General features: G+C 36.1%; 1 protein-coding gene across 1 annotated transcript; it reads right to left on the minus strand.

Annotated features, from left to right (window-relative positions):
• Nucleotides 1–3,910: 3,910 nt before the first annotated feature.
• Nucleotides 3,911–9,236, minus strand: LOC143465744 (twisted gastrulation protein homolog 1-like). The gene is made up of 3 exons (XM_076964205.1): nucleotides 8,943–9,236; nucleotides 5,065–5,265; nucleotides 3,911–4,883 (listed from the first exon to the last, which is right to left on the minus strand). Exons 1-3 carry the CDS (start codon nucleotides 9,190–9,192, stop codon nucleotides 4,579–4,581), a joined length of 756 nt encoding a protein of 251 aa, XP_076820320.1. The 5' UTR covers nucleotides 9,193–9,236; the 3' UTR covers nucleotides 3,911–4,578.
• Nucleotides 9,237–10,680: the final 1,444 nt, after the last annotated feature.

A 10,680-nucleotide genomic window follows, 5' to 3' on the forward strand; every position in this document is an offset into this window, starting at 1 on the left:
TAGGCCTAGGCTAGGCCAATTCTTATTTTAATAAATGGAGCCGATTCGAAAGCTATTCGCTTTACCCTGCTTATTAGTTCCACTGCCACTGTCAAGACAGCAAGAGATGCAACTAAAGGTAATTTCACTGCACTTGTGATGTTTGAGGTCTAGTGCAGAAGTGCACAACCGTGCGATGCATTTGTATGTTAGACCCAAGCTCCTCAAATTGTGATGCTTTTTGGTTGTGCACCTCTGCACTAGACCCAAAAATTGGCGGTCTAGTAGGCTATACAAGTGCACAACCAGATGACATCACAATTTGAATAGCTGTGGTCTAGTATCCATACAAAGGCATCCTGTGGTTGTGGACTTGCATACTATAAACCCTAATGTTTGTAAGCCCGTTTCTTGTGACGCTACGGCAAAAAGGCCGAAGCTGATGTTTACGCCAGTGGTCTGAAATCTCCACGTATATCATACAAAATTTCCATACTGGCTCACGTGGAATAAAAACAATATTGAGTACGATATGTCTTTGCAGACTTGCCCATCTGCCATCACTGCCCATCTGTTTTGCAGCCAGGCAAGACAGGCTTAAAACTTCAGATAAGTAAAAATAAACTAGTAAAATTGTTTTATCACAATTCCCGTATGACCGCCTGATATGCAAGATCTCCTGAAAAAAAGATTAAAAGTGAAAGTAGCTTAAAACCCAAACAGCTGAACAGTACAATTAACACGTGCATCCCACAGACTTTTAATCCAAATATTTTCAGGGAATTTCCCGTAGTAAAGATTTGCAATCAAATGTTTAAACACTATCGACATAAAATATTAAACTTTAATTTTGCATAGGGCTTAGCCAAGAGCATAAAAGACTTTTTGCTATATACTATAACATATTATATTATACTATACTATGTATAATGTATCTATACTACAATTATATCTTTTGTCTCTTTATACTTAATAGTTTCTAAAAGTCTTTTATAATTAATCTTTGGGGTTAGTTAAAGACAGCGTTTTGACCAAAAACGTTAAAGTAACACACATACAAAGCACTTAAAAAATATTATGCGAAAATCGAAAACAAATATCTTTCAAAGATACATTTTGTAGCACTGATTTACTTCGGGATTTTTAACTCTCAGAAAATCAATTTCTTGAATTATTAATTAATAGGATTAAGTCCAGGTAGTTTTGACCTTGTTACATTTTGCATTGAAATAATTTATTAGTGTAACTCTATTATTGAAATAAGTAAGAACATGCGTCACCAATTTTTATGTTAGTTAACCTCAGCTTTCTATGTGTGATTAAAATTGGTTCGTCTTAGAGTTTATCTTTTACAGTTATCAAGCGTGTTTGTATGGTACTGGTGTGGGGATGGTGGTGTGGCTTGCTTTTAGGTTGGCCTAAAGCCAAGACTATTAGTCTTATTGTTAGACTCCTATAGACAATTGTCTTTGACTCCGTTGCGTTTGCTGTCTCTATGATGTTTCTTCAAATCAACACCAACTTCATAAAGTCTAATTGTTATATTGTCCGAATAGGTTGTATCAAATTAGAAACATTTACACCATCTTTTCACATTTAAACAAAGCTATAACTCGAATTCAGTAATGATTCCAATTCCGAATAATTCAGCAATAACCTCAATTCAGCAGAACAGAAGTATAGCTAAGAGCGACAAAAGATCAGAGAGAAGAGAACGATTTAGACCAAACATTAGGTTTTATACTCCCATATTTTGACCAATGGGCGAATGCCATCCTCTACTTTACCATGACACGTCTACACGTGTCCATGTTACATTCTAAGCTTTTATCACAAAGAATTAAAATCGATTTTGCACCGGGTACAGAAAACCACTTGACACACTTCACTACGACACACATCGATTTGGAACTATGTTTGACAAACGGATTACTACGAAAAATACATTTCAAATATTGAATAGAATTTAACTGGAGACACAAAAATTGCTTAACAAACGCCAATTATAGAACTTGTTTAATTTGATTATATCCAAACGCCACACTGGACTGTGATATGGGTTTAGAAGTATTTTTAGACGTAGGCTATGTGTGGTATTCATATTGTTACGACCACTCTTAGCTACAATGTAAGCTTTAATGTATTTTAATGCGCACAATGTGTAGCTTTTTATTTTACTTCTATTTTACCTGTATACGGTTTGTGACTCTATTTTTTGATGAGTTTCCTACACACGTCACATAGCCTACATAGCTTACGCCATTATATGTGACTTCTCCTGGAGGCATGTAACACAGATAGAGATTTTTAATCTTGCCCCTTAATTTATTAATTGCCCTGTGGTTATGGGAATTTATGGGCAAGAGCTGGTATTCTACTGTTGGGTGGTTTCGAGAAGGCCTGTGCTTGAGTTGTAATGATTTGCAATAGTGGTTTGGTAGCGGTTAAGATAGTCATTTTATTACATGTTTTAAAAGCAAGTGTTGGCTGTATTCACTAGCCGTAAGCGGTAAAAGCGAGCAAAATTTGGCGTGACACATGTACAGAGGAGGTTTAAGCGCAAGTAGAATTTTCATAGGATATTGCCATAAAATTGACAACGCGATAATTTCTTTGAATCGCAAGTTGGCAAAAAATCTTTTGTTTTTGGTCTGCTGAAAGGGATCAAAGCAAAAACGTATGTTTTATCTCTTTGGTCCACTGTCTTGTCACCATCCATTTGACATATTAACAAGATTAAACGTAAGTAAACATAAACCAGGGCTTTTTAAAATCCGTTGAAGCAGTTAAAGTTAGACTTACATCGTGCGTACCTCCTCTACCTTCTCCACCTTTCCTTCCCTAGAGCATCACATTGCAGGTACCCAATCACTGCTGGCGGATGAATGTGAACAGGGGAGTATTCAAGCTATAGATTTGAAAGTGATTTGAACTAGTGACCTAAAATTGGAAGGCTTACTTGTAGCGGTTGGCCATCCAGAAACGACTTATCGAAAGTTAATATTATTTCAAGAGAAAAATCGTCCTGACTTGTGAAACTTTCGTTGTAGGCAATGTCTATGACTATGTGCTACGATCGTTTTTTATACTGCACATTTTTCAATTTTTGACTTGTTTCCTTTTTGACCAAAAGATTCTCATTTGGAATAGGTTTAACACAAATTTAAGACAAATCAAAATAGAACAAACGGAAAAATAAAATCTTAAAAGATTCATTCCTATAAACATGCTAATCTATTGATGAACACATCGATAAAAACAAATTACCTTATAAGCTAAGATCATAAATTACAAATGGCCGGAAAGAAATAACTCTATATTCTAATAAGATCATCTCAGTGTTTTGTTGTTTGTTTGGAAAATTAATTGATTCAGTTGGTTAACATCTGATATTGTTGTGTTTGCTAGAAAAGGGTATAATAGTCTGATTAGTTAGCCTATAAATGAAATTTCGTAAAAACTTTTACACTAACGAAAAATATTCAAGTTTGCAAAAGCTCGCATTGAAAAGTAGTAACTTACCTTTAAAATGTGCAATGTTTACTGCTTTTAAAAGTTAATACAGTTCTGCATCATCCATATTGTAATATTATATGATAATAATACATACGACCTTTTTTCAGAAAAGTCGTATTTATTTGTTGGGATCACATCAACCTATGGGTTTGTTCTCAGGTAATTTTGCGTAATTATTCATAGTATTTCTATACATCCTGTGAAAGTGGCACCAGTGAAGTAAACTGAAGTCTTGAAACCTTGTTTACCGATTGGTGTTATAAAAACTTCAAGCGAACGTTATGATTTCAGCCGACACTCCGCCTAAATGCCATTTTAATCCTATAATTGTAGCGTAATTGAGTTAGAAGGCGACGATGCGGTTAATAAGCTGTAAAGGCAAACAAAGGCCAGGTATATACGAACATTTCTGGTATTCAGGTTACAACATAATTAGATTTATTTCAATTTAGTGCAAGCTTTTATTGCGAAAAAGAAAACAAAATGTTTGCAGGTGCAGAAATAACCTACCACAAAATACACAAGCTTACCAAAAACATCAACATAGCCCACGTAAGTAGGGTGGTACAGAACAGGTTTGAACACAGGTAATTTATTGTTAATGCTGCGGTCGGCAGACATTTTTTAGTCTGTTATTGTGCACAGCAGCTATTTCATCTACCAACATTTTACATATCGTCGTCCCTGTATATGAATACAATTTTAGATTACAAGTTATACTCACAGGACTTCAATGCATTACAAAAAGATGAATGGAACAAATATCAAATTTAAAAAGAAACAAAACTGAAACATATTCGGAAGTTACGTCAAAAGCCACTTCTCAATTAAAATGTTATGTGACCCTTGATTTTTCTTAGAGTGGTTCCTTTGAGCAAGACGTTTGTTTGATTGACGAAAAGCACAAATTAAATTAATAACGACCGCATTCTACAGCAAAAATGACTGCCTGTGTGTAGTAATATGTTTGCTTTGAGTTTGCCGTCTATCAGGCAATATGCTCCGGTCTTATTGCCGCAAAGGCTCTTATGATCTTGAAGCAAAACGGGCAAGACGAGATTGGAGATGTTAAACTGTCAACAGTCACTGCATGCATTCTCGACACTTTGGGTACATATTACCGTAGTTAAGGCAAGTAGGTCCAGCACACTGGCAGCAACCATTGTGAAACCAACGAAACGACGATGCACCCATCGATTCACAACTCATTAAGCATTCATTTAAAGGAAAACACTGGTCGAAATAGGCAACTGTACACAAAGCCCTCGTGTCGGTGATGTTGATGTCGTAGTTTTGCCGCAAGACGACTTGAACATCTTCCCAGTACGTCTGGTGGGGATCCTGTCCTTCCAGTTCCACTGTCGAAGAGCTGGACGCGTGGTGGCGCGCTACACACGCAAAAATATGTTCAGTTTTGTCTGGTGATTGGTGGTGATTAAAAAGCAATTCCGTTTATAGCTATCATGCTATAAACGTGAAACAAACGTAACTTCATAAAATTATTTAGGTTGATTTTAGTAATTGTTTATATCCATAACTACAACTATTATTATCAAAGCTATGAATTACGTTGTTTATGTGCGCGTATTAAACCGTGACGATGTGCCCCAAGTTCTTCTATAACGGGAAACTGCAAGACTGTAAAATGAAGACTGGGCGCTGGTTGCTCTGTAAGAGCGATGAATAAATCAGGCGCCGGCTGGTCGAGCATGGCAACTGTGCTCGTCACCGTCGGAAGACCTGCCGTGTAATTACTGCTTTTCCTCATACCTGAAAGTATAATTAAAATTGCTATGAGTAGAATTATAGAATCATCAAGGCAAAAACAAGTTTTCTACCAAAATATTTGCTTAGAGTAGTCGAAATAAATTTTTTAGTTAAAGCATAAGGAAATTATAGCATTCAATGTTCATTACGTAAGCTTTTGGTAACGAAACAATCCTACTCCTCAAATATTAGCTGACCATGTGTAATTGTTACTAACAATAACCAAGACGACCTAGGTCACACTAATCGTGAGATAAACGCCTGTAATCGTTAAGCTATAGCACTAAGCACACAGGGCACCATAACACACACACAAGCATTAGGCTTGTCTCATTGGTTTATGACAAACAGTGACGCCAGTGGAGACAGATTAAAGAGTTAATAAGTGGTTACCCTTTTGATAAGATTTATAGCGGCGCAAAGTTTGGCGTTTGTATGACGGATAGCTTCCGTAAATTACGAGATAAATCAATAAGTATAATAAAAGAAGCCGCAATTCAACATACACTTGTACAAAACTTCGTAAGCGTAAATTGTTTCCCGTCTACGTGTTCGTCAATTTTAACAAACAAGTTTGTCTGGCCGCACAAAGTCTGACCACTAACAAGATTACGGTATGATGGAAGCAATAACACACTTCGGTAAAGTTTAAGCAGTCACAAGTGACAAAGCCTTTTACTGCGCGTGCACCTTTGAGTAGATCTTAAGTCGCAATATTAATCCGTTGGCACGAAAACGCAATACGTCAAAAGCTTTCAACATCTGCCTTGTTACGTCATTAGCATCAAAAAAGGGACAATAAGTTTTCTGCTATACCTCAAAAGTCTTTCTGCAAGTATTGCATTTGAAAATATAAGCTTAAATATTACGAAAAAGTTTAAAAATTGGCCGATTTTGCTGCTTGTAAGAAGGCTAAGATAGCAGCATTAAATCGTACATTTCCAAGTATTTTTGGTATCCAGGGCAACGCTTTCAAAACAAGAAGGTGATGTGAATACACCAATAAGCTGCGTTAAATCAAACGGGTCTGGTCAACGAAAAACAGTGTAAAACAAAGTTATGTGACAAGCCTTAGCAAAACACTTGTAACTGCTTTTAAATCCCAATGAACGACATTTAAAGCATATCAAGAATGTAATCTATCATCATTACCTATCAAAAGCGTCAAAAAGCGCTAGATGCTGTGACCAGAAATCAAAACACTTTACACGGGTAGTTGAAAACTTTCGCTAGTAAACCAAGCCGCATTATAAGTGAAGTTTTCGTGTTTCAGCAACAGAAGTGTCAGTGAACCTTCTTCGCTTGGTTAAGAAGGCATGAAAACAAATAAAATTTCTTCCTCTTTGGTTAAAGTCATCAAGATATAACGGCTCGGCGAAAAGGTAATTGTTTGCCTTCCCTATCATCGCCGGATTAGTGAAATTCATTGCGTGACTTCACACCCTCACTTTAAAATTAGCTGCAAAATTATTCGTGAAATATTTCCAAGGGTCGTAGGCATAGGCTTTTAAAAGATCGATTGTATATTATCATTATCAAACATAATTGTTTAATGCAGATTCGAATTCCCCAACATATCAAATTTTATGGACAAACAGTTTACAAATTTAGTCGTCATAAAAAAAGCCCAGAATGCATATAGGACATGAGGATGCAGTATACAACTACATCTTCTGATGGTCGACTTTTCAGTATTCACCACAAAATCCACTAAAATAAAAAGTTGGCAAATTTCTGGCAAGTGACTGCAACTGCAACTGATATGCCTTAACAAAAGACATTGACAGCTGTTGAGCCAATTTGGGAATTCCTTTGAAACATTTATACGAAGAGGGCTTAGATATTAACGACGATAACTAGAAGACAAGCTTAACGCAGCTGTTACAACAAAACTGACGGTAGATCAAGCTGATAAGTTAAAAAATGCGCGAAATCACATTAGAAAAAAGATTATGATAAAGCTGATTTTGACTGTTTTGCTGCCACGGCCTGCTGCTTGTTGTTACAACACCAACGCTACCAACAACTTTCGTTCAACTCAAAAGTAGGATGGTCATTACCAGGCGGAAAAAAGTTTGCTTACATCAATAATACAGGTTTATTTTTTGATAAACGTCGTTTGTTTCTTGTTGCTTTGGTGGACAGGATCCATGAACAGAATCTAAATAGCACACTCACTAAATTATATCAATGCTAAAAGCCTTCTATAAGCCATTGCAAAGATTAGTGATTTTGAATTATTTCAGGCCATAATCAATTAACTCGTTCGATTCGTTATTAAAACTTCAGAAAATACTTACTTCCAAGAAAAATGTATAGTATATTTATATATATATACAGTAACTATATATAAGTCTGCTTTTTATCAAAATCTAGTATCAGCCAACACATGATGTGTTTTGTTTGTCTTACATTCAATCAACCCGCCAACATTTATAACCGTTTTATTTTATGTCGTTGGTAAAGAGGTCATTTAAGGCGCCGGCTAGATAAGGACTTGTTTGATAAAGCCACATCTCACTGATTGATTAGCGAGGTAAAAATAAGCAACACATTACCCCTATCGATGTGATCTGAAGGTAGCCTGGCCTTTAGTAGTGATTTGCAAATGATTCGCCACATGTAAATAGGTCGGGCGCACGTGTGCAGTTGTGCACCTACTCACAGCGTTTATGTAACCCAAACTGCATCAAAACATACTTGTACACTTAAGCCATGAACAAAAAGAAACTGTAATCGCAGGTAAATCAAAAGAAATACGAAAGTATTTTATTACAGAGATAGAAGGGAATCTCATTCAAGCCACGACTAACCACGTTTCGTCAAGTTTTAACGTCAATCAATCTTCTCTTCTGATCACGCAAAAAGGTAAAAAAAAACAAAAAAGAAATTTCGTAAGAGTGATTTAAGCGCCAGAAAACTCTCATGTGAATCACTGCGAGCTTCGTTACCAACGCAAGGGAACAACAAGACGTTCAAAAATAAGGACACTTAAGGTTGCTAATAGACATCGCCTCTAACAATAACTCAATTTTGTTGTTTGTTTTTGACCAGTTCACGCAGTATTTTACGAACAGTGGGCAAACTCACGTACACATTACAATATTGATATCAGCGTATTATTCATTGTTGCAAAATTAAACATCCATTCTACAGTACTTACTAATTGATTATGATTCCGAATACAATACAATAGGCTACAATCTACATAGTACATACAGGAGTTCGAGTTGGTAAAACGCATTTAAAAAATCGTTCAGGTCTTGCTCACGTATACACGCCAAAGTAACGTCAGGATCGCATATTGAAAAATTATGACGTCATAAGTCCTACTCGTTCAGGCCTCCATACATTGGCATGCATACGTGAACCAGACCCGACGCTGGGATTAAGATCAAACTGGATCAAGTTACAGCGCATCAAACCCGATACGACTCGCTATCTTAAACTTTAGATAAAAGAAACACGATTGAAATTTTAGTCGTAGTACGATAAAATAAAAGAAGATCAATTTCTGAGCGAACCGTAGCCAAAGTCAAGTTTTACCGTTTTTTTTTTTTTAAACAAAAGTTTCAATGAAAAAAATCTAAATCAAGTTATTCTAGGTAACATTGAGCGAAATGATTGATACATCGGTATTGATTTAACCAAAACCAGACTTTGGATAAAATTGAACTTACCCACGCAATCACAGCAATGTCGATAATAATCCCCGAGACACATAGCACATTCAGCACAGCAGGAACAGTTCTTCGCTGGATCACAGTTACATTTTTCCTGGATGAGGCAATAGCTCACGATCGAAGCGCAATGTGCCTTGTTGCAACTAGGATGTTCTTGCGGGTGGGCGAACAACTGAGTTCCCGCCGAAGTTCCTTCAAAGCTTCCGATGATAACCAATGTTGTGACAACTGTTACTGATGCAAACATATTTGAAATATCGTCACCTAATACCTGCTTTAACAAAAACGAAACACAAAGTTATCTTTGGAAAACATCGAACCAGCTCGAAGATTTCTCTTTGATGTTACAACAACCACAATTTAACTGCTAAATGCAGAGTGACAAAGCTTTTTACATCTTTACTTTAAACCTTTTTTCTTCATCGGATGGAATAAGATTTTCTTTGATAAACGGTTACTAAAACCTGTTGCTGTTAAAATCTGTTGTTGTTGCTAAAACCTGTTGCTATCAAAAGGATTTCCATTTTTCTAACTTCCTGTGTGAGTTTGACTTTCGCATACCAGGTGTATATTGTTTCTTCGTTCTTAGCATATAAAAATCGTTTTTAGATTAATATCTAGATTGGACAGATATGTACACACTAGCGTCTATAACTTTACATAGCGTTAGACAAACTCTGCAGACTGTTCCATAAAAGAGTAATTTAATCAAACGTCAGATATCACTAACTAAACACTCGTCTGCTCGTGTCCGGTGAGTCATTGTTCAGGCTGTCCTAAAATTTATCAACGATACAGCGGGGCGTCGGACATCTTCTATTGAGTTTGAAACATTTCCTATATTTAATGAACGTTCCCACTCTATATTGGCATACCTGTATCAGCCCGGAATGCGTTTATCTCGATCTATGCTGGTTATATCAATTCATTTTTATCAACCTTTTGCCAATGTTATAAAGAGAAAAATTGAAACTTGCCAGAAAGTATCAGTTCTGTTTAGTTTCAGGCTCTCAACTAAATTTGCTGCTAATATATCTATAAATTAGCGGATCATTAAATTTGGTTGGTTTCTTATCGAGATGCGATACTGTACTTTTGTGCAAAACATTCCTTGACATTTATAAAAAGTTGTCTTAATAAGCCAATTTGTACAATAAAATTTTCAAAGGTTGTTTCGTAAAACAATTGATGACGAAGATAAGTAATGATTTACTGGGTTCTCTTCAAACATCGCTATTCTAAAATGAAGCAATATGATATCAGCTCAATGTAAAATATTTCCTACAAACAGCTTATTAACATCGTATTATCATACTTTGCTGTAAACACAATAACATTGTTATTCTATTTCTGTGCTTGGCGTTTAACCAAAGCAGTATTACAAGGTCAAAAAACGAAAAATTGACTGAGGCAAAACCGTCTCCACCAGGCAAAGTTGCTAAATAATAATAACACCTTTCTCCCTATCTCTCTCTCTCTCTCTTTCTCTTACTCTGTCTTATGAATCGGCCTCCCACAAGCGAAGTTTAAGACATTACTTGTTACATTGTCCGACAATATTGGCGTGTAATCTCGCGTAATAACTAGCTTCTTTTGCGAGAAATGTGACCAGTAAATTTCAATAGGTGCCCGACGAAGAAAAAACTTGTATAAATACTGGAAGTAAAATCTGGTTTTTCAGACTAAAAGAAATCACTGAAATTTTACTATAAGCTTTGTTGTTTGATTGCGCACA

This window comes from Clavelina lepadiformis, chromosome 7, assembly GCF_947623445.1.
Source record: "Clavelina lepadiformis chromosome 7, kaClaLepa1.1, whole genome shotgun sequence".
Lineage (NCBI taxonomy): Eukaryota > Metazoa > Chordata > Ascidiacea > Aplousobranchia > Clavelinidae > Clavelina > Clavelina lepadiformis.

Bases quoted from the DNA above. Each gene is read 5' to 3' on its own strand.
- LOC143465744 (XM_076964205.1), bottom strand. From the start codon at position 9,192: ATGTTTGCATCAGTAACAGTTGTCACAACATTGGTTATCATCGGAAGC. The intron at 5,266-8,942 runs GTAAGTTCAATT...TTATACTTTCAG, and splicing joins ACATTGCTGTGATTGCGTGG to GTATGAGGAAAAGCAGTAAT. The intron at 4,884-5,064 runs GTAATTCATAGC...TTGCGTGTGTAG, and splicing joins AATACGCGCACATAAACAAC to CGCGCCACCACGCGTCCAGC.